We start from the raw sequence: 24,367 nt of genomic DNA on the forward strand, positions 1-24,367 counted from the left end.
TATACCCCTGGCGCTCTGACGTCAGGGAAGAGGTGACAGCGACCGACACCGGACCTAGACTTTGGAATTCTGGCCGACTGAGGGTAGCCTGCCAGCAGGATAACCCAAGAGTAATGACTGCAACAGTGAATACACTCGAACATCTACATTTATGGTAAGTACACAACTGTACTTTTCTTCAACTACTCTGCCTTTACTGCCCAGGTTTCTGTACCATACAGTAGTACTGGTCGCACCACTGTTTTGTACACCTTGCTTTTCAGTTTATTTGGCATTCTTCTGTCTTAGACTACACCTGATACTCTATGCCAGTTGGCTGCAGCCCCTCTGATTCTAGCTTTAACCTCTTTGTTCAGACTACCCTTCTCCTCAACTACTCCTCCCAGATACTTGAAGCTGTTTACCTGTTCCACTATCTTTCCTTCTATCTCTATTCTCAGATTCTTCTGATTTCCCTAATTTGCTGCCATTACCGCCATCTTATCTGTGCTTAGTTTCATCCCATGTGCCTTCGGATTTGCATTCCAGTCTCCTGTCCTTTGCTGAAGTTCTAGCTCAGAGTCTGCCTGTACTGCCACATCGTCTGCATACAGCAGCTTTCTGGATCCGTCCCCTCCAACCTGTTTGCTAATGTAGTCTATCAGAAGTATGAACAGCAGTGGGCTCAGAGCTGAACCCTCATGTACACCCACACCCACTGGGAACCCCTCTTTGAGGCCGAACACTGTTCGTACTTGAGTCATTGGGTCCTTGTATGTAGCCTGCACTAATTCTACCAATGTTTCTGAGACTTCAAACCACCGCAGTACTGCCCAGATTAGCTTTCTTGGGACCTTGTCATATGCTTTCTCCAAGTCTTGGAATGCCCAGTTGGACTCTCATCTCTAGCTTCTTCTCAAGTATCTGTCTCAATGCAAACATCGGATCAGTTGTGCTGCATCCTGCTCTGAATCTAGACTGCTCATCTTCCATTCTTCTACTGTGCGTATCTGTTTATCAATCACCCCCTCCAGAACTTTCATGCAATGTGATAGGAGTGTGATGCCTCTGTACTTCCCACAGTTGTGGATGTCCCCTTTGTTCTTGTACACTGGCACAAGTATGCTTATTCTCCAGTCATCTGGGATACGCCGTTCTCTGCACACCGCTATTAGTACCCTCAGGAGCCATTTCTCCCGTATCTTACCCAGCATCTTTATCATATCTGCTGTGACCTCATCGGAGCCTGCCGCTTTCCCTGACTTCATGTTCCTTAGTGCTGTTCTTGCTTCTTGTAGGGTGGGCTCCTCTTCTTTTCTCATCGTAGGCTGTTTCTGGGGCAGTACAGCTTCTGTGGGGTTTTCTTCATTCAGAAGCTGCTGGAAATACTCCTTCCCATCTGCCTTTGATGTCCTCTGGGCTAGTGAGCAGGTTGTTGCTGGTATCCCTTATGAAGGGTGTCTGACTTTCTTCTTTATCTTTCTGCCTTTGCCTTGCAACCTGATATAGTTTCTTTGTGCCCCTTAGTGAGTCACTTTCCAGAAGTTGGTACAGTGCCTCCGATGCCCTATTTTGTGCTATTGCAACTTCTTTCGTAGCTTCTTTGTTAGCCAACCAGTAGTCCTTCCTAGCCTGGTCAATCTTTTCTGACTTCCACTTCTTCCTGCACTCCTTTTTTCTTTTGATGACTTTTGCATTCCACCACCAGCTTTCCTTATGTACCTTATTTCCGTACCTGGTTCAGCCACATATATTTTCTATAGTCCTAGCACATGCTGTTTTTAGGTGCTGATTTTCTTCAACTGCACCTGTTTTCTCCTCTTCTTGGGTTACTAGAGCCCTGAGTAGTTCCTTGAATTGTACTTTCTCTCCAGTCAACTTACAGCTCTTCAGCCTGGCCTCTGTTGAAACGTAGAGCCTTCTCTGATCACTGCTTGCAGCTGATTCTGACAACTAGTGCTTTATGCTGTGAGCCGACTGTTTCACTGGGGATGACTTTGCAATTATGGATTTTGCCCCAGTGCCTTTTCCTTACTAGGAGGAAGTCTACCTGAGTTGCATGTTAACTACTCTTGTATTTGATCTTGTGACTGTCTCTCTTTCTGAACCATGTGTTGGCTACTATCAAGCCATTTGCCAGACAGAAGTCTAGAATGGCTTCTTCTTCTTTATTCCTGTTGCTCCACCCATGTGGACCCAGGCAGTCCTCATATCCTGTTCTGTCTGTCCCAATATGTGCATTCAAGTCACCCATTATCAACACCAATTCATGTTTTGTCCTTTATCTAGTAGGTCCTCCAACTGCTGTCTGAATGCACTCTTTTATTCACTGTCACAACCCTGCTGCGGGGCATAGGTTGAGATTAGGAATACTGCCCTATCATTACACTGGAGTCTGACTGCCATGAGTCTGTCATTAATTCTGATGATATCCTTTACTGCCTTCTGGTGCCTCTCTCTCACCACAATTCCTACACCTCTCTCTCACCACAATTGCTACACCATGTCTAGCCTGACCTACACCTGAGTAGTAGAGTCCAGATCCCAAGCCAAGTTGTTTTGCTGCACTGCCCCTCCATCTCGTTTCCTGGATACATAGGATGTCCAGCCTCCTCTGTATCATCATGTCATTCATCCACTTCCAAGCTGCGTCCTGTCAGTGAACTTACATTAAGCATAGCAATTCTCGGTTTATGTTTGGCAGTTTGGTTGGTTTTATGTCCAGCTTTTGCTCAACAGAGCTATCCCAGGTAACCCAGGCTGGACAATTAGACACCGGCCAGCCAGTAGCTTATTGACCCAGGGCTGCTGGGCTTTGACAGGCACACTGGCCAATAGGGGCACATTTACCCCTTCTACCATTAGCATGGGTCCCTGGTGTGCATCAAAGTAGGCCAGGTCCTCAACCTACATATCACTGGTAACTACCCATGCCCATTTTTGGTGACATTAGTCAACATGACTGAATCACCAAGAGCCATATTTTACACCGTCGAGTGGCTAGCCCTGCCACAGCGCGCACTCTGTGATCTGTGTTCTCCTGTCTTGAGGGTACTGCACACCACACTAGATGCCCAAAGCGGTTGTTCTGTACAACTTTTCCCCATATAGGGTACCATGTAGAGTCTGTGCTGCTGCCCACAGCTCCATTCATTGGTGAGTTTGAGATGGAAACACTCGGCATGTTTTTCGGACATGGGAGAAACCCCACGGAGACGCAGGGAGAACGTGCAATCTCCAAACAGGCATTGTTCAGAGGTCAGGCTCGAACCTTGCACCTTGTGCATGGGAGGCAAAGACCTTAAACACTAAGCTATCTGGTCTCATATAGTATAGCATCTTGGGTCCTTGTTTGTTGCAAGCTTGGCTTACTTGTCTAGTAGTATGCATCTTTCAGCTATTTCTCCTGTTTACCTGTTGAGTCTCCTTTAACTGCAAGCTTATTTGCTAGTCTCTTAAGGGTATTTTGTGTTTAAGGCCTTCCAGATATCCATTATGTATACCTTTGGATCTAAATTTTGTTCTAAAGAAGCTTACTTTACTTTTCTCAGAGTCAGCCTGTAAATCTAAATTTTTTTCTAAAAAAGTGTACTTTACTTTTTTCTACACAAGTCAATAAAGATAATTTGAAAATACATGTTTAGGAAGGCTGTTTGTAGTTGCTTCTAGTTATTTTTAACTACACATCTTGATGTGTAAATGCCCTTCCACTTTTTATCCACAAGGAAAGGATGTTGTTAAAAACAAATCTTTACTTCATGCATAAGGTGATCTCTGAATTAACCTGAATCAGCTCATTCCTCTTCCATTTTCTTTCCCTACCAGATAGATCCCATTAGAGACCAACCAGTTTATTTGCTTGTGTAAATAAAGAGGGGCATCCAGTAAACAAGTAGATCTGGTTAGCAAATTCTATTTTCTCTTATAATAAGTACAACACGTTATCTGATGAGGTTAGCTCACGATACCATGTCAGCACCTACTGCTGCAGCCTTCCTTAGGAATGCATAGGCTGTATGAGTTTATCCATGCACACTTTCTCAGAAACATTACAAATAAGCTATCCTGTCAAGGGGTAGAGAAAGCTTTGCTGCTGCTGTTTTGCTGGGAATGAGACACCAACCTCCCCCATATGCACCCTACAGCATTGATTTTTATGCTGTATGTAGAATAGTGTGATAACTCCCTTTAATAGTAGATGTACAAATAATAGGACCATTGCTGTAGGATAGACTTCCTTCCTCCTATCACTTTGTTACTGTGTGTTTACTGAGTCTAGTAACTGTCATACCAAAAGTAAGACCTTATTATTAGTCTGCCCATTTCTGTATCTATTAGATATTGTGGTTTGCATACAAGTTTTCGGCCATGTAACTTGGACCGGAAAACCAAAGGTGGAGGTGTGTCCATATTCATTAAGGATATCCACACCTGCAGGCTAGTTGCTCAGCTTAATGCAGCCGAGGTTATCCAAGTGCAACTAACTCTGGGCAAAACTGCAGTCCAAATTGTAGCTTGCTACAGATCACCCACCATGCCCCAGGATTCCCACTCCTCTTTTCTTGATGTACTGGAAAATATTAGGGTTCAACCAAGCACCCTAATAATGGGCGATTTCAACTACCCCACCATTAACTGGGAAAACTACTGATGTACCAACTCCTTTGCTCAACGCTTTCTGGAATTCATAAACTCCAATGCCCTGGATCAACTTATCCACACCCCCACCAGGGGCAACAGTATCCTAGATCTAGTCATTACCAACATGAGTGACCGGTGTTCCACACCTGAAGTCAACGCCTCATTGGTCCGATCCGACCATAAGCTAATTACCGTAGATATCCACATCTTGCCCCCACCCCCCATTAAGGAAACCATGGTAAAAAATTTCTCCAAAGCCAACTTCTTGCTTCTTAAGACAGAAGTGGTGAACTTCATGACACCCATGCAGATGGACAATACAGTTATGACTACTGAATCCTGCACAATTGTACTTTATAAGCACTTACATGAGTGCATGGATCGTGCTATCCCAAACAGAACGAAGATGCTATCCTCCAAAAAAAGGAAGCCAATCTTGTGGTCCCCTGCCATAAACAAACTGTACAACAGAAGGAAAAAACTGTTGCAAAAGAGAGTAAAATCCCATGAGTGGAGGTGCTCCCTAGTCAGCCTCCGTTAGAAGCTGCGATCCCTGATAAAATCCTCCAAAGCTAGTTACGAAAACAAAATCGCCACTGATTCTAAAGACAACCACAAAGCATTCTATAGCTATGTCAAGAATCTCGGTGGCGACACTCAGATCTGCTCTGAGTTACAGCACAATGGCACTAATTAAACAGACCCAACTGATATTGCCAACATTCTGGCAGATAGGTTTAGTGCTAACTTTACCCCCCTCTCACCCCCTAAAGAGCCCATCTCTATACCGGAAGAATGCAAAGTTCCTGTAATTATGGCTGCACAGGTAAAAACCAAGAACACAGCATCCATGGGACCAGACAACATCCCAGGCTGCGTTCTACATGAACTACAGAACGAACTGGCACCCCACCTAAGTACCATGTTCAATCATAGCCTCACCTCAGGCTTTGTGCCTGCTGAATGGCGCACAGAGATGGTTATCCCACTCCACAAGGGGAGAGCCACCACGGCCGCCGGGAACTACCGCCCCATTAGCCTGACGAGCCTGGTCTGCAAGGCCATGGAAGTAACATCATGGAACTTATAAACAAAGACATTGGTAATCTCCAAACTCTGGATCCCACCCAGTTCTGGTTTGTAAAAGGCAGATCATGTCTCCTAAACCAGAAAGACTACTTTGAAGCAGTCACCAAAGCCGTAGACAAGGGTAAGGTGGTTCACACAGCCTATCTAGATCTCGCCAAGGCTTTCAACACCATCCCCCACTCTGGAATTGTAGATAAACTCACTAAACTAGGTATAAATCCCTGTCACAAGATGGGTTGCCAACTGGCTTACTGACAGAACCCACACTGTGAAAGTAGCAGACTCCAAATCCGACTTCAGACTAGTGACAAGTGGAGTACCACAGGATTCAGTCCTTAGTCCTCTCCTGTTTGGTATCTACTTCTCTGAAGTACAGGCTAACACAGAAGGTCTTTGGCTAACGAAGTTCGCAGATGACTGCAAACTAGGAGCCATAATCGAAACTCCTAACGATGTGGACATCCTACAAAAGGGCCTCACTGAGACAGATGCCTGGTGTCAAAGCCATGGCCTCAAGCTCAATGCCAAAAAGTGCACTGTCATCCCCTTTGGTAAAAACTCTGTACCCATGAACTACAGCATAGGCGGTAGTATACTTAACACCGAAAGTGTGATAAGAGACCTTGGGACACAGGTGGACAGTAGTCTCTCCTTTGATAATCACATCGCCACAGTAGTCAGGAAATCCTTCTACGTGGCACACCTCTTCACAAAAGGTTTCTCATCCAGGAAAAAAAAAGGTCATTGTTCCCCTCTACTCATCACTCATTAGACCCATTATAGAGTACAACGACGCCCCTTTTGGTATGTACCTCACAAGACATTTATAACAACTGGAAAGGCCACAGAAATACCTCACAAAGAGGATTACTGGTCTCAAACAGATGCCCTACGCAGACCGTCTCAAAAAACTCCAGCTTTACTCCATCACATATCGCCTACTCAGAGGTGATCTTTGCCTAATGTACAAAGCTATGTAAAACCCAGAGCTGTTGGACATGCTCCACTTAAAGAAATCCCAATCCCTCCGAGCTACACACTCTAGGGACCTAAACCTTGTCACCACAATAAACAGAACATTCCGGAGGGATAGATTCCTGTCCCAGAGACTTCCCATACTCTGGAATAAACTACCTATCTATGTCAAACAAAGCTCCTCATTAGCACTCTTCAAGAAAAATCTTGATGATTGGATGGGAAATAGGAAATTCACCCCGGGGATCACCTCTGTGGCTCTACTCGACAGTGGCACAGGAAAATAGTTTTCTTAGATGGCAAAAGCCAAAGTACCTTTTTGGCTGGGCTTGTATAGGCCCCAGGGCCAATAGCCTAGTACCTACCTATGAACCTGTGAAGTGATCTGAGACTTAAGCTATTCAAACTGCATAAAACCAACTGGTTGAAACCACCTCTTGGTACAGATTGAATGTTACATCCGTAGGCACAGGAGGATTAAGATCAATGTTGGACTACTGTGTGTTTTAGTTGGTAGTTTCTGCTTTCTGTACTGATGTTTGATATTTAACTGGGGATATATTAGTTTAGGGGCAGTTTGTTGATTGTAAGTCAGTTGTAGGGTAAATGTGTTCAGTCAGCTGTGATCGAGCAGTAGTTTTACAAATGATTCTTTACTGATCATTTGTGTGGTAAGCAGATTTTAGCCTCTATTTATAGTTGGTTGAATTTCATAGGTTTTTGGATCATAAGCTATATAAGGCAATTTTGACCAGAGGCTGTTTGCTCTGCCAACTCTCACCCTCAGGCTGGACTAGTAGTGCTCAACTACGTAGGAGCTGGAACAACTAATCTACTTTTACTTGGAAAAAATAGGACTCTCCAAGATGGCCCCTGCACTAAGATGAACAGGCTGATACCAAAGAAAAGGTGAAGAGAAAAATAAGGGAATCTCAGATAAAAAGCTTTTCAAACAGCAGAGCAACAAAATGACTTTAAGCGCAGTAATGGAGTACAAAAAGTGAACGTTCATGAGTAATTTTTAAAAAAAGTCCAGAAACACTTTTAGGCTTTTCAGTCTTTGCACATGGGTTCAGCTCTCTGCAGTCTTAAACTCACTGCATAACTGTTTTTAAGGGTCTAAGTGTTTACACACAGGCCCAGTTCTTTGCAGTGTGTGACTCAGTTATACACTGTGCATCTGAAATGATTTGCAGGCTGTAATGTGCATAGTTTTCTGCATTGTTTTTCTCTCTCTCTAAAGCATATGTTTGGTGCAGTATCTATGCTTTCCTTTCTAAGGCAACAGAAGAGAACTGTTATTGCTTGCAGATTGCTTTTTTTACTGCTGGGCTTGTCTTTTAAATGTATGATTTTGAGATTGCAGTCTATGCACCGAGTTATATCCAGCTACTGAAACATCTGGTTACCGACAAAACAATTCCTTTTTGTAGGCTCTTCTACTACATATAAGAGTCCTACAGTATTTATTTTTTGTCACAACTTACTGTTGTGTGCACCTGTGTGGTTTCATTGTAGAATTTATATGAATTTAATTTAGTGGTTTAATAACTGGTATACTCATTAGTAGCTGTGAATGTACTAAGGACATCAGCAAGAATGTGCTGAGCAAGATTTAACACTAAAGGGAAAATTATTGTGTTATGCCTGTGTTATAGCAGTTTGAGGGAATCTGTGGTGAATATCTCTTTCTGATTGAAGCTTAGCATTTAAAATAAATGTTACCTGACAGAAATAGTTTGTACAGTACGGTAAACTACCAACATTTTTTTTTTACTTTTGTTTGTTGCTGTATTTTTAAATAAATGTATTTCTGTGTTGTTTTGTGTGAATTTAGAGCTGCAGACTGTATGCTACCAAGCACTTGCGAGTTTTGCTGCGAGCCAGTGTGGAGTTCTTCAGCAACTGGGGAATTGAACTTCTTGTGACACAGCTCCACGACAAAAACAAGACAGTCTCAGCTGAAGCACTAGACATTCTGGATGAAGCTTGCGAGGATAAGGTAAACAAAACCCAACATAAGCTTTCTAGTTTTTAAAATTTTTTGCTGTGGATTGCTTAAAGCTTTCTTAAAGTGTGTAAATTCAGAGAAATGTTAAGTACAACATGTTGTGTATCTAATTCATTGACTAGGAGTGATTCGTTGTGTCAGCCAGTGGGCAGTATTTTAATTGAGGGGCTCAGGTTTAAATCCAAAGTACTGTTCCTTTTCCATACTGCTCTATTTTGAAGTGTTTCATTTTTCTGTTTCATCTTGTAGCTAAATACCAACTTGTTGTCCATTTATTTTGGGTGTGATTGTGCACGCGTATGTGTGAGAGAGAAACAGACAGAGCAAGCGAGAAGCTTAGTGCATACCTCTTATCTTCTTTGGTAAAGAATTTTCGATAGTGGTAGAATATGAAAAAAGACCAAAAATTTGGTGGCTGATTTTAAATGCATCTCTTTTTCAACATGCATTTTCTGTACAGTAAGAAGTATGAAACTATAATGTCTGACGATAATATTCTCCGATTTACCAGAAAATTAAACCATTTTCAAGGAACAGTTCCAACACTAGGGATGGCTGAGAGGCTTAGGGGTATATTCCATTGCCTTGCGCAGTATGACTTTTTTACTAGTTTGATCACAGTGAAACATTTAAAGTGTACTCAGTCAGGAAAGCTCTAACTGCTGGGCATGTGTGTTTTCTCATGTGTTGTCGAGTGTATGCCTGTGTAGCTTTGTGTGTGTCTGTATCTGTATCTTTCTGTATTTGAGCGAGTTTGTCTGTCTGTGCCTGTACATCTCAGTGTATGTGGACGTTAAGTACTTAGCCTATATTTTAGATTACTTCCTCCAACAGCAGGGATGAAATATGCTACTGCAAGTTTGAAACATTAGGCGGAGGAACTATTTTGCCTCAAAATATAAAAAAGGGTTATACTAATAAAAAAAACATGGTTTAACATGTAGCCCATTATCCCAACATAATAATGCCTTCCAAGAGTGGTGAGACCCACCACCTTAGTTGTCAGGCCTTAGAACACCCCTGGGTGGTCCATTATTTCCCTGATAATGCGCCCCCCCCCCCCCCCCGGTGTTACTTCTTGCTCTTTGTCAAGGAGTGGCTAAAAAAGAAAGTTCAGTTCTCAACACCCCTACCAAAAATGCAACACACCTACCAAAGTAAGTAATGCAACACCCCTACCAAAGTAAGTAATGCAGTAGTGCATTCTATAAATTGAGGCTAGGCTGCAGCACATCTTCTGTGCCAATGTGGTTCTTGGCCATTTAGAAATATTTGGCTAACTGCACATGTCCATGTTACACATGCTGATTATGATTTCGTAGAGCTCACTTTTAAGTGAGATCATTTCAAAGTGTAGTATTTTTTAAACAAAAACGAGAAATTTTTACTTTGATGTTTAGGAACACACCTGTATAATCAATCTGCAGGAAGGTCTCCGGGAACAGATGGCATTCCTCTGGAAGTTTGGAAGTTAGGAGGGAAGAAAGTGCTAACAATCTGGAAGGTTTTGTTTAACAGTATTTTAAAAGAAGGGGAAGCACCAGCATCTTGGTAGAAAGTTGTGATGGCTGCAATATCTAAAGACGGTAAAGACCCAGCTTCATATAGACCAATTTCAGTTTTAAACTATGATTGTAAAGTGTTTTATGTCTGTACGGGTAGAATGGAAGAGGTGTTGCCAAAATTGTTAGATGTGGATCAGTGTGATTTTGTAGAGGAGAGGTAAAACATTTGACAGCATTAGTATAACAGTGATGATCCAGTGGAAAATGGTCGCTGTTGGTGGATCTTGATGCGAGAAAGCATATGACAGAATAAGCTGAGATTTTGACTAGGGCAATGGAAGCATTTTCATTCCCTGATACTATAATATGGTTAATTGGGAGGGCATGTGAAGGGTTGGAGGCAAGAATTAATGTAGGAGGGTTCCTCTCTGATAGGTAGTCTCTGAACAGAGGGACGACGTAAGGGTGTCCTCTTCCCCCTTTATTATTTTCTTTATATTCAGAGCCATTGGCAAAGAAAATAAGGAACTCAGAAATTCAAGGATATAGTTGGTGTTGTAATCAAGAAAAGTTAGCTTTATTTGTGATAGTATTTTATATTTGATAAATCCAGAAAAGGATATCCCAGTACTGTGGAACATTTTGAGACCGTTTCTAGTCTTTTTTAGGATTAAAATGAATGAAGATTAAACAAAGGCTATATAGCTGTAAGTTATGTACCCACGCATGGATTGGTGCATCAATACCCATATTTATGGGGACACGATAAGATGAAGTATTTAGGAGTGTGGATTAAAAAAGCTTCTGTTATGGCAGCTAAGGAGGATATGTGGGAAGAGACTAAGCAAACAGTAACACAAAAACTGAGAAACTGGAAGCTCTTGTTTATGGATATGGATAGTAAGGTACAAACAGGGAAAATGTTTTTAGTCCATTTTAAGGTACAAACGGGGAAATGTTTTTAGTCCCTTTGGTTTTATGGTTTATGTACAGGTCAGGTGTATTTTTATCAACCAGAAGAGAAGTTGCAGACAGTAATTGATAGAGTTGAAGGTATTTCTCTGGGAGGGGTTGAGGGCAATGATTTAGTGGGATTAGTTTATCTTCCAAAAGAACAGTGTCGTTTAGGATTACTTAATTTGAAAGGATATTGTAGCTGCACAACTGAGGCTCATGTACGTAACATGAGCAGAAAGCTATAATTCAAAGTGGAAATGGATCATGATGAAGCGGGGTGGTGGGATTCAAAAAATGAGTGAATGTTATTTTGGATGCAGATCCTTAAGGTTAATAACAGCATACAGAATATTATATTCATAAAGTAGTAGAACGTATTCTAAGAAGTAAGCCAAAATGAGAATGGAGAAATGATTTTCTGCTGATGAGGGATGACTGCAAGTTGGGGTACACAGAATAGGCAAGAGGGGATGGAATATACTGGAGAATACTCGCAAAGGAACCATATAACTAGAGAGGAAATGGTAATAGAATAGGATGAGGACAAGAAAACAGTTGCACTGCAGGTTAGAGGCTGCCTTCCCTACTAGTAATTGATATCAGAGTGTGGACAAAGAGAAAGAGATAGGAGAATCCTAAGTGAAAGAAAGGCCTGTTCTGGTAGAGTTTTTAGTTGAACCTAGAACAAAAGCTGCTGCTAAAAAAGGGATACTTAGTAGAGCATATAAAATATTGCAGAGTTAACTATAGGAATCAGTTAGAGGAGGTTATAAAAGGTTTGGTAGAAAGATTAAATAAAGAGTTTACAAGGGAATCATGAAAGGACATATGTATGGTTCCCAAATATGCAACAAAGTTAAGAAGGTTTAGGATTTTTGCTTGGAAGCATTTACATAGGTATTTTATATCCCAAGAAGATTCCAAAGAATTTTTCCTGAGGTAGATGACGAATGTTAGAGTTGTGATGGGGAAGAAAGAGGTAACTGGGAATATATGATCTGATATTGTCAGTTTTTCATCTAGTCCTCACATATTTATTTATTTTATTTATTATTACGCATTTGTTAACCGGTTTGGTCCAGCTGAGTAAGAATTTACCCTTTTTCAGTGGAGACCTGAGGGGAAAAGCCCCAAACAGACATACAAATGCATACAAATAGAGACAAATTAACAATATTAAAGAGCAAAACAATCTTATGGATACAGTGGATAAGAAGAACATAATGTACTCAATGGAATAGTACATAGCTATATATACAAAAAGTGTAGTAATAGGTTGTAACAGGAGAAACAACATTAATAGTAATAATAATAATAATAGTAATAATAATACGATCCATCGAATTCGACTCCACCTTTGCTAAGCTCATGGCAACCAGTAAGCTGTCAGATACCTCCCCTTACCCACAATGCATCTTTCCCTCTTACCTTAGATTTCATTTGCCGCTTCACCAAGGCGTGGCCCGATCAGCTAGCTCTTGGGTTATCAGGTCATATTTATTTATTTATTTAACATTTGTTTACTGGGAAATTCCGACTTTGAACAAAGCCAATTTTCAGTGGAGGCCTGGGGAGAAATGCTCTAGACACATGTCTTTAAAACGTGGGAGGAAACTGGAGCACCCAGAGGAAACCCGTATTAATACATGGAGGACATGCAGACTCCACACAGAAGGCACTCCAGCTGAAAATCGAACCGGAGAAACTCTTGCTGTGAGGCGACAATGCTTAGTGTGTTTAACTTTTTCTGTCTCCCCCTTGTTTCTAAAAACTCTTTTTTAACAGTAACCGCTTTTTTATTAGGTTACTTTCTTTTCTCTCTCTCCCTTTCCCGCTAGTAACCTTTTCTTATAGCTTACTCCCCTTCCCTTTTACCTTGAAAGTATTCCTTTAACTACTATTGTTAGTAGTCTCCCTTTTTTCTGTGTGTGTGTGTGTGTGTGTGTGTGTGTGTGTGTGTGTGTGTGTGTGTGTGTATATATATGTGTATATATATATATATATGTATATATATATATACACATACACACATGTACACACACACAGATATACACATATATAAATACATACATATATAAAACATCCTTTTTTACCCTTTTGGTCTTAAATGTGCATGTGTCAGTGTGAGTGTTTTCTCTGTCCATGTTTTTTACAACATGGTGGAGAAGCAAGATAAGCCTGCAGGATTCAAAAAATGCACAAAGTATGGTCATAAGATTCATTTTAGTGACTTGCACTTCCTGTTTGTTTATTGTCTTGGTCCCTTTCATTTACAAGAAGATTGTGTGGTCTGCTATTTTTTCAGCCACTGAGTTTTGGTTGAGAGGAAAAAAAGCTAATTTTCAGGGACATGCTGCCATCTGCTTTTGAGGAGGCTATTTCTGACAGTCAGGCTATGTCTGGATCTTCTACCAAAACTAAATCAGCTCATTCGAGCCCTCTTTCTTCACTTTTCTCAAAATCATGTAACAGAGGAAAGAAGAGGCCTTCCTTGGCTCCGACAGACCCTTCAGGGCCAAAAACGAAAACATCAAATTCTCCCAAGTCTACAGAGTCTGTCTCGGTCGGAGTCTTTGGCACCAAGCACTCCTGGGTTGGATTCGGCTTCTTCGGTTCCGATTCTGTTGCGTAAGGATAGATCGGATCCATTGATGTCAGATCCAACAAGTTCATTCAAGCCAATATTGACACTTACCAGGACTCTGTACTCCCCGATATTCGATCCTGTTCCATCGAGGGTACCTTCTCCATTCTTAACTACACCAAAATCCCCATCAGCGTCCTCTTCCCAGTCAACCAGGAGCTTTACTGAAGAAGGTGTGGAACATATGGTGCAGAAGATTTTGTAGGCACAGGGCATCACTAAGTCACTCTCGGCCTCACCCCTTCTGGTTCCAGGTCTGTCCAATCCATCTACTCCTCCTCTGACTTCAGGACAAGTTTAGAAGTCATCATATCCGATACGCCTGTTGGCTTTCGCTCTGATTTGAAGATGCTCTCATCCTTGGATCAAACCTTTGCTTAAGAACTCTTCGGTCTTTCGGAGAGTGAGAGTTCCTGGAGCCGCAGTGAACCTTGCAAACCTCGATTGTCCTCGACTCCCATGTCTTTGGAGCAGTAGATGCACCTCGGGACTACTGCACAGGTGAGCTCAGCTCCGGCTTCTACCCCTGGCAAGCTGTCTGGACTGGAGGGGACCCCTTCCCGAAAGCATAGCTTGTCAGAGCCAGAGTTCGCCTCCATTCAGGAGCAGTCAGCCTTTGGAGATCTGGAGAGGTCTGTAGTTGCCACTGCATCTATGTCACCTGCTCTCTCGGATTCTCAATCCCATCAAGGTGTACCCTGCATTCGTCTTCTGACCAGGAAGTTCCACAGAAACAGTGGGACCTCGGGTGCGAGGAAAACCATCTGGTACCCTGCCTCTTCCGATACCTCCCCAGACTACCCCACAGAGGAGGTCCCTAGGAAGAGAATTTGCAAGAGGAAGCATTTAGACTCCACAGAGGAATCTGCCACGTAAGACATTGAACTCCGTGAGGGAGAAGGATCCCCATGGTCACCTCCTGAGGATTTTTCCTTTGGGGAGGTTCTGGAGATCTGAAACAGAGTGGTGGCTAGCAGTCCAGTAATCCTTCACATGAGGAGTCGGTGTATCTGGCAGTCTTTGGTTCCCAACCATCTACCTCCTGAGTGACTCCGCCCACCAATGAGCTCATAGTTTTTATCTCTTGGTGGGTGTGGGAGACCCTGGATTCCATCGAACCTTTTCCCAAGAGACTGATTAAAATAATTACCGCCCCATCTGACAAGGCCTTCTGGATGAAAGGGGTTGCAGTAGATGCCATGGTCATGGCAGCAGCGACCAAGAAGGAACTTTCAGAGGAGAGTTTAACTATTCATCCTCCTAATAAGGATTCTAGAGCAATGGATAGATACGGGAAGCGAGTGCTTTCTTCAGCAACCTTTGCCTTGGAATAGCTGAATTAACTTTTTCATTTCACAAGGTTGCAAAGAGATCTGATCAAGAAGCTGTCAGATACCACTGAAGGAGCAGAGAAGCCACCCTACATTCTGTAGCTAACTCTTCCGTGAGGCTCATCTCGCATGCAGCCAAAGGAATGAGTAGAGTGGCAGGTTTTGGCATCTCTATGAGGAGGCATGCCTGGATGGTGCCTATGCAATTTTGCAGAGCCTTTTTAAGTCTTCGTTTATCAATGCACTATTTGACGACATCACTTTTTGGTCCCAAAGTCAAAGATATGCTATCCAGGTGTGAGAAGAAATGTAAGACTGTTTCTCTCATGGGCATATGTTTTTCATCTCCTCAGAGACTTTATACTAAAGGTCAGAGCGGCAGCAGAAAAATGTGGTTCAGGAAGTATCAGGGGTCCTACCAAGACACACGTGGAGAGTTTTCCCCCAGAGGTAAAGGGAGGAACAATAACGGAATATGCCACCCTCGCAGCAGAGTTGGTCAGCAGAATCAAGGGTCCCAGGAGTCTTTCTTTGGGAAACTCTTTCACTGCTGAAAGGAGGCCTGATTGTCCACCTCTGGAGGCAATCAGGGGTCAACTATCCCTATGTTGGAGAGCCTGGCAAAAGATAACTTCTGATACGTGCGTGAAGAGGATAATATCCATGGGTTACCAAATTCCCGTTTGTTAACACTCCTCCCCAACAAGAAAATCCAGACATTCCATGCAGTCCAAGGGATCCAATCAGTCATTCATATTCAAAAACCTCTGGAAGAAAAGAGTCATCCAAGAGGTCCCCTGAGATCAGAGAGGATTCGGAACTTACTCATGGTTGTTTTTGGTTCCAGAGAAGGCAGGGGACTGTAGACCATTCCTGGTCTCAGAAGATTGAACAAGTCAGTTCGATGTTGCAAGTTCCAGATGGTCACAGTGCAGTCCATACTTCCTTTTCCTGAGCAGGATGATTGGATGTGATGTATAGATGTAATGGGATCCTATCTCGCCTACATTCACAACATATGGGTTCGGAGCCGATCCATCGGCTCCGACTCGGCAACTAATACACTAGCACGAAGTCTCTCATTGGCTGGGCTACTCCCTATCCCAGGATGCACTACACCTGCTTCCCCAGATCTCGTTTGCCGCTTAAGCTGGACGTTGTCTCGACTTGGCTGGAGCCAAGTGGTTATTTTTACCTTATTGGTCCTTGACCTAGGGAATTTTTGTCCAAATTAACCAAACAGCTGATGTTAAGTTGTCAATCTCGCCTTCATTCTTGCTGGATGGGTTCGGAGCCGATCCTCGGCTCCGACTCGGCACTAGCTTTAGCTCGAGAACTCCTTTTACCAGCTCGAGGCAACCCTATATCCCATGATGCAAGGCGGAACTACCTCAGATCTCGTTTGCCGCTTAGCGAAAGAGGTCTCCTTTGCCAGCTGAGGTAAGTTTTTCTTGTTAAAGAAGAAAAAGTTTAGTTAGGGGTTTAATTTCCCTTCAGTGTTAGGTTAGCCTGTATTTAGTACAGCCCACCCTATTCCCTTCCTTTTTAAACTTTCAAAATAGTTTTTTCAGTTAATCTTTAGTCAGGCCTAGTTCCCCAAGTTATTCCCTTCCTGTGTGTCTGTGTAGGGATTAAGTTGTGTGTTTGTGGGGACTGTTTGTGTATATCCTTTTAGGATGTCTAGGGAAGGCAAGGTCTCAGGTTTCAAGAAGTGTGACCAGTGCTGTCAGAAAATGTCCCTGACAGGCGGTCACACTTCTTGTGTGTATTGCCTGGGGCCTTTGCACCTGCAGGACTCCTGTGCGTTGTGTCATGCTTTTAGCCAGAGAGTCCTGCAGGAAAGGAGGAACAAGTTGATCCTCCGAGGTTTGTTAAAACCTGAAGGTTCTCCTCCTAAGCAAGGGGCAGGAAAACCTCTTAAGTCACCGAAGGCTCAGGCTACAGTGTCCAAGCCTCCTCCGGTGGCTCCGGCTCGTCGAGCCTATCGCTCCGGCTGGAGCCGATACTTCTTCTGCTAAAGTAGTGGGTTCGGTGCCGGCCGGCTCCGATACCCGGACTACTGTTGCCTTGTCGGCTCCGGCTGGAGCCGACACTTTATCCAGCATCGGAGCCGAGAGATCCTCGGCTCCATCTGGGGTTCAAGGGACTTCGGCTCCGATGGCTTCGGCCCGCAAGAGATCCCGGTCCCCTTCGATACTAAGTATTCACTCGGCTCCGGGTTTCCTCTTTGTCGGAGCGGAGCCATCGGAGCCGATCTTCGAGATCTTCCAGGCTGTCTGACCACGATTTGGAGAGGGTGGTAAGCAGGCTGTTGAAGTCTCAGGCACTGGCCCAAATGCTCCATAGCCCGTCTCAACAGACTTCGGCTATAGCCCCAATTCTTGAGATTCCTCCTCCGACTCCACACCAGAGTTCGGAGCCGAGCTGCTTGGGACAGAGACTGTTTCGATGCCGGAGCCGATACATCCTTCGGCTCCGTCATCCTCGGCTCCGATCTCCTCCTTGAGACTTTCCTTGGAGGGATCCGGTCGTCGGGTTTCCACTGTCGGCTCCGAGGGGCTAGTGGCATCGGACCCTTGTCCGACCCCGCTCTCCCTCTCGGAGCTTGCTTTGTAAGCTCGGCGCCGACATCGCCTCGAGCCTTCTCTCCTTGGAGCCGACCATTCCTGTTTCTTGGAGCGGGTGTGTTCAGGTCTCCCGGGGAGAGGAGCCTTTGAGGTGATGAGGAGTGTCCTGGCCTCTGAGCCTGGTCAGCGGTCTATCCCTCTAGCTCCTCCCTCATCAGTGCCTGCAGATGCCTCTTGCCAGCCTCTTGCTCTCAGGCCCAGGGATCCATCGCCGCAGGTTTCCCCATTGGGAATTTCCTCCTCTTCCGAGGTTTCTCCTGATCCTGCAGGGGAACCCCTCGGAAGAGGACGTAAGAGGAAACACACAGACTCCCTGAGTCTACTACATCTGATACCGACTTAGATGAGTCGGAGGGTTCCCTCGGTCCCCTCTGAGGATGTCTCATTTTCAGACATCCTTGAGCTCCTCAAACAGAGGGCGAATTGGCCTTCCATTGACCCTTCCGAGGATGAGTCGCTATACCTGGAGGCTTTGGATCCCGACCCTCCACCTCCTGGGTGTCTCCGCCTTCGACCCACTCATGCAAGTAGTGGCTCGGAAGGCGTGCGGCTCCAGATTCTGTGGAACCTGTCCCCAGGAGACCATCCAAGTTCATCACGGCCCCTTCGACAAACAGTTCCTGTCCAAAGGTGTCTCTGTGGATGCTATGGTGGTGGCGGCCACTAAGAAGGAACTGGCGGATCCTTCAGTACCTGTCCATCCTCCTAATAAGGATTCTAGGACCATGGACAGGTATGGAAAGCGGATGTTTTCTTCAGCGACCTTTGCAATGCGTTCGCTGAATTACCTTTGTCACTTCACCAGGCTTCAACGAGATATTCTCAAGGAACTGGGAGAAGTAGTCCAGGATCCTTCAGCTGCTGGGGCTCAAGAAAAGATTGCCTCTCAGCTAGCTATCCTGAATTCGATATCTAACTCCTCCATGCGGCTCATATCTTATGCAGCCGATGGAGCAGCAGGGCCGCAGGCACAGGTGTTGCTCTTAGACGCCAAGCCTGGATGCGGCTGTGTAATTTTGGACCCCTTTAAGGCGTCCTTCACCAACACCCCTTTGACGGTTCGGCTTTGTTCGGACCTCAGGTGAAGGATACTTTGACCAGATGTGAACAGGACGGTAAAACTCTTTCTGCCGTTGGAGTCCAGTTTTCCACTCCTTCTAGACCATATCCCAAGGGTCAGAAGGGGAAGATGTGGTTCAGTAAAGTCCAAGGAGCTACACCAGACACACGTGGTCAGTTTACCCCAGAGGCAGAGGGGTAACAATAATAGACGGCCCTAGAGGCAGGGGTCCTCAGAACCAGGGCAACAGGGAGCCTCTTCCTGAGAAGCCCTTTCAGCATCCCTGAGGTGTTGCCCGACTGTCCACCCTTGGAGGCAGTCGGGGGGAAGAATTTCGCTGTACCCAGTAGCCTGGCAATCCCTATCACAAGAGAAGTGGGTACAGTCGATTATATCCGAGGGTTACAAAATCCCCTTGAAGGTTTCCGTACCTCTACAATCCCTTCCAGACATCTCACCCGGTCAAAGCGGTTTGGCAAACCAGGCAGTTTCAAAACTCCTGCCAAAAAGAGCCATCCAAACAGTGCCGGCAGACCAAGTAGGATCCGGCTTCTACTCAAGATTCTTTTTGGTCCCCAAAAGGACGGGAGATTGGAGACCAATACTAGACCTAAGCAGACTAAACAAGTCTGTCAGAAAGGCAAGATTCCGGATGGTCACGCTGCAGTCCATTCTGCCCTTTCTGGGCAAGGACAACTGGATGTGCTCGATAGACCTTCAGGATGCGTACTATCATATAAAGATTCACAGATGCTCCAAAAGGTTTCTCCGCTTTCGGCTGGGAGCCAGTCATTACCAATTCAGAGCACTGCCCTTTGGCCTCACTTCAGCCCCCAGAGTGTTCACCAAATGCATGGCAGTGGTCACAGCTCACCTGAGACGTCGAGGATTCCAAGTGTTTCCTTATTTGGACGACTGGCTCCTCTCCGCCACCTCCAAGGATCAGCTTCTTCGGTCCAGAGACTACACCTTACAGCTTTGCAAGAGTCTAGGAATTTCGTGAATTTGAAAAATCCTCTCTGCTGCCTTGCCAATCTATCACCTTTATAGGCGCAGAGTTAGATACCGTCAGAATGTTAGCCAGGCTAACAAATCAAAGAATTCTGGACATCCAAAAATTTGTTCAGCTTCTGTTACTAAGCAACAGGGTCAAAGCCAGGTTTGTCTTGAAAGTTCTAGGCCTAATGGCTGCAGCCATTGTTCTTCTTCCACTGGCTCGCTTTCACATGCGTCTCCTGCAGTGGATGTTATTCACGCAGTGGTCGTACCACGATCTGCCCATGAGACACGAGATCTTAGTGACACAGTCTTGCAGGGCTCATCTACGATGGTGGATATCTTCCCCTCTTCTTCATCAGGGCCGACCCTTTGTTCCCCCTCCTCCAGTTGCCACAGTCACCACGGATGCCTCTCTGATCGGGTGGGGGGGCATTATCAGGGCAGGATGGTCCACGGGACGTGGCAACCCATAGAATACCACCTGCACATAAATGTCCTAGAGATGAGAGCAGTGCTTTTAACGTTGCAAGCCCTCGACGACTTTCTTCCCACAGGGACTATTGCAGTACAGACGGACAACATGTCCGTGGTCTGGTACATCAACAAACAGGGCGGAACCAGGTCCTATCCCTTATGTCGAGAAGCTCTCAGACTTTGGCAATGGGCGATCTCTTCTCAGCGGTTTCTGATAGCAACGCACATCCCCGGCAGGTCCAACCTATTGGCGGACAGGCTAAGCAGATCTATTCTGATGCCTCACGAATGGTCTCTCAATCAGTCTGTAGTGGATCAGATTTTTCTGAAGTGGGGCACCCTTGTTGCGATCTTTTGCTACCCCTCAAAACAGCAAGTGCCCAGATTACTTCACACTTTTCCTCTTCCAGGCCAACCCTTGAAAGACTCTCTAACCCAGGATTGGCGTCGGGACTTCTTTATGCTTTTCCTCCCTTTCCATTGATTCCACAAGTCATTCAGAAAGCCACCGTTTTGAGAGCCAAATTGATCCTCATTGCTCCATATTGGCCTCGACAAATTTGGTTTCCGTCTCTACATCATCACCTTCTGGTGCAGCCCTGGCATCTGGACCCAGTTCGGATCTTTTGATCCACCAGTCGGGTCAGCAGCACCGGGCCATTCACTCTCTCAACCTCACTGCTTGGTTGCTCCACTTCCTTCCCTAGCCAGGCTACCAATGATTTCTGACTCAGTCAGGGACATTTTAGTGTCTTCTTTAAAGTCGCCCACTAGAACTGTTTATGCTAGCAAGTGGCGACGTTTTTCTATTTGGGCAAACGCCAGAAATATTGATCCTTTCACCGCTCCTATACATTCTGTTTTGGATTTCCTGGCGGAGGTTTTTCATTCGGGATCGTCATCATCTACAGTCAAAGTACAACTGGCTGCTATTTCCAAATTTCATGTTGGCTTGCAGGACAATAACATCATGTCTCATAGGTTATGCAAAGCCTTTTTGAGAGGAGTTTTTCTCCTAAAACCGCCTGTGAAACATCCTCCTCCGCAATGGGATCTGAACTTAATGTTGGCATCCCTTATTCTACCTCCTTTCGAACCGTCTGCTACGTGTTCTTTAAAGTTGTTGACATGGAAAACTATATTTTTGCTGGCTGTTACTTCTGCAAGAAGAGTTTCTGAGATTCAGGCCCTCTGTATTCGTTCACCTTATCTGGTGTTTCATAAGGATAGGGTTTCGCTCAGAACTAACCCTTCCTTTCTTCCCAAGGTTGTATCTCAAGCCAATATTAACCAATCTATTGATCTACCAGTTTTCTTTCCTAACTATGCTGACAGAGCTGAACAGAAGCTGCATTTTTTGGATGTTCATCGTCAGCTCAGGTACTACTTGCATAGGACTAAACAAATTAGAAAATCAGACCAATTGTTTGTCTCCTATGCAGAAAACAGGATGGGTCTTCCAGTATCTAAAGTGACCTTATCTAGATGGTTGACTTCCACCATTTCCTATGTGTACTCTCTCAGGGCAAACAACTATCTTCTAAGCCAAAAGCACATTCGACCAGGAGTCTATCCACTTCTGTAGCCTTTCAGGATAGACTTCCCATTGACACTATTTGTGCAGCAGCTACTTGGGCCACGCCTCATACCTTTGTGTCTCATTACAAGTTGGATTTGGCCTCCAGAGATAGGGCCAGTTTTGGTTCCACTGTTCTCAAGAGTCTGTTCCATTGAGCCACCCGGGATACAGGTGCTGAGGACGCGGTCCCATCCAGCAAGAATGAAGGCGAGATTGACAACTTAACATTTAGAAGTTATGTACCTACCATAACGTTCCATGTTAGTTGTCTTCTCGCCTTCTTTCTTGCGTCCCTCCCTCCTTCCCCTGGCCTGGACAGATCTTGGAGAGTTCCTATTAGATTGCTTCCTCTGGAGCATTGTTATGAGGACTTCTTTTAGGAACCATGGTTCCTAATTATATTAGGATAACTCTTTAGCAGGGTTAGTTAGCTGCCAAACGAGATCTGAGGTAGTTCCGCCTTGCATCATGGGATATAGGGTTGCCTCGAGCTGGTAAAAGGAGTTCTCGAGCTAAAGCTAGTGCCGAGTCGGAGCCGAGGATCGGCTCCGAACCCATCCAGCAAGAAAGAAGGCGAGAGAAGACAACTAACATGGAACGTTATGGTAGGTACATAACTTCTAATTTTAACAGCTATTTCTTGCTATTTCTGATTGTTTTCTTGTTGAGTGCTTGTTTCCAGAAATTTAATTTGTTCAGTCGGGCAAGGCCCGTTTAAGTTAGAGGGCCTTTGCCCTACCTTTGAGTGCTAATTGTTTTTTATTTACTTTTGGTTAGTTGTTTTTCGGGAAAAGCCCGTTTAAATTAGAGGGCTTTGGGCCGTTTAACTTGTTTAAATTGTTGTGAGGTAAACTTTCATCAGTACTCGCGCAAGTGTGTCTCGCGCTTTTCAGTTGGCGCTTTTTGTGTATAGTGCTATACTTGTTGTGGTAGACTAGTATTTCCTTAGAGTTTGTACTTGTTGTGGCCTGTATCATGTCTAAGGAACAAAAGTCAGGTTTTAAAAAATGCACTCGGTGCAAATACAAAATGTCCATTACAGACAGTCATTCAGTATGTGTTTATTGTTTGGGGCCGAAACATCTGCAAGAGACTTGTAGAGTCTGTCATGCTTTCTCATCTAGAGTTCTTCAAGAACGCAAGAACAAATTAATATTGAAAGGGCTTATCAAGCCTTCTTTTGAGGAAGCCTTAGATCTTCCTGTTGCTTCCAAAAAGATCGGCTCCGACTAGTCCGTCGGAGCCGACTTCTAAAAAGACAAAATTGACCTCTTCTTCCTCGGCTCCACTGACTTCGGGGCCGAGGGTCGAAGAGTCTGCCTCGATACCTCCTACCTCGGCTCCATTGTCTTCGGAGCCGCAGGTTGGAGTATCGAGAGGTGAATCACCTCCATCGGTTCCAATGGCTTCGGAGCCGGTGGAAGTGTGCAGCTCAGACTCTTCCCCCTCGGCTCCGAAGAAGGCTCCTTCGGTGCCGATGGTGGTCCATGCGGTGGTGGAGTCGGCACCGATAGCATTGGAGCCGTTTCGGAGCCGGTCCCCTTCTCTCTCGGAGCCGAGAGGAAAGTCTTCTCGATTGTCTACCTCCTCTAAATCATCGAGACTTTCAGATTCGGAACTGGATAGGGTTTTACAGAGGCTATTCCAATCTCCAGTGTTTACTAAATTGGTCTCGGCTCCAGCACAGTTAGCTTCGGAGCCGATCCCCCCTCCAACACATTCGATTCCTCCTCCAACCTCCTCGGAGCCGTTGGAGTCGGTGGTGGTGGAGCAAAGCGGAGCCATACAGTCGGAGCAGAGACCCCTTCGAGGTCTCTCGGTTCCGACTGCCCTACCCTGTCCTCCGGTTCAGGGTTTGGTACTGCGACCTCTTCAGCCGGGCCCGAGGGAACACTTTGGGACTGGGTGCTTGTGCCTAGTCTTCCTCTCGGAGCATCGGCTGCTGGAATTCCCAGTGCCATCGTGGCCTCTAGACCAGTGACCTCCTTGGATTCTAGAGGTCCGGCCTTTGAGGCCATGAGGAGCGCGCTGGCCATGCCTTTGCCGGTTCAGCAAGATTCTACCTCACCGTCCCTAGATTTGGAGACTGGTGCCTCTGTTGTGTTGCAGCCCCGGCAGCGGGGCCCCAGGGCCTGAGGATACCCCATCGGGGTTCCTTCTTCGGTGGTCCGTCCGAAACTGCTTCGGACGAACCCCACGGAAGAAATTGTGTAAGAGGAAGCACGTAGACTCCCAAGATGAGTCTGTTACATCGGATACTGACCTCGGAGACGCAGAAGGGTCAGCCAAATCACCTTCGGATGATATCTCCTTCTCAGATATCTTGGAGATTCTGAGACAGAGAGGTGACTGGCAAGCCAAAACCCCTTCAGCTGAGGAGTCAGTCTTCCTCAAGGCCTTTGGGGCCCAGCCTTCCGCCTCCTGGGTGTCTCCGCCCTTCGATGAACTCCTTGATTTGGTTTCTCGATGTCTGTGGGAACACCCTGATTCTGTGGA

At 45.1% G+C, this 24,367-nt stretch overlaps 1 protein-coding gene across 1 annotated transcript in view; it reads left to right on the plus strand.

The window, feature by feature from the left end:
* The window catches only part of RICTOR (RPTOR independent companion of MTOR complex 2), a 3,179,211-nt gene that overhangs the window by 1,672,176 nt on the left and 1,482,668 nt on the right, over positions 1-24,367 (plus strand). The window contains exon 23 of the mRNA XM_044069875.1: positions 8,522-8,686. Within this exon, the coding sequence (XP_043925810.1) occupies positions 8,522-8,686 (165 nt within the window). The remainder of the gene's footprint in view (positions 1-8,521; positions 8,687-24,367) is intronic.

This window comes from Protopterus annectens, chromosome 1.part0, assembly GCF_019279795.1.
Source record: "Protopterus annectens isolate FY-2018-M chromosome 1.part0, PAN1.0, whole genome shotgun sequence".
Taxonomy (NCBI): domain Eukaryota; kingdom Metazoa; phylum Chordata; order Ceratodontiformes; family Protopteridae; genus Protopterus; species Protopterus annectens.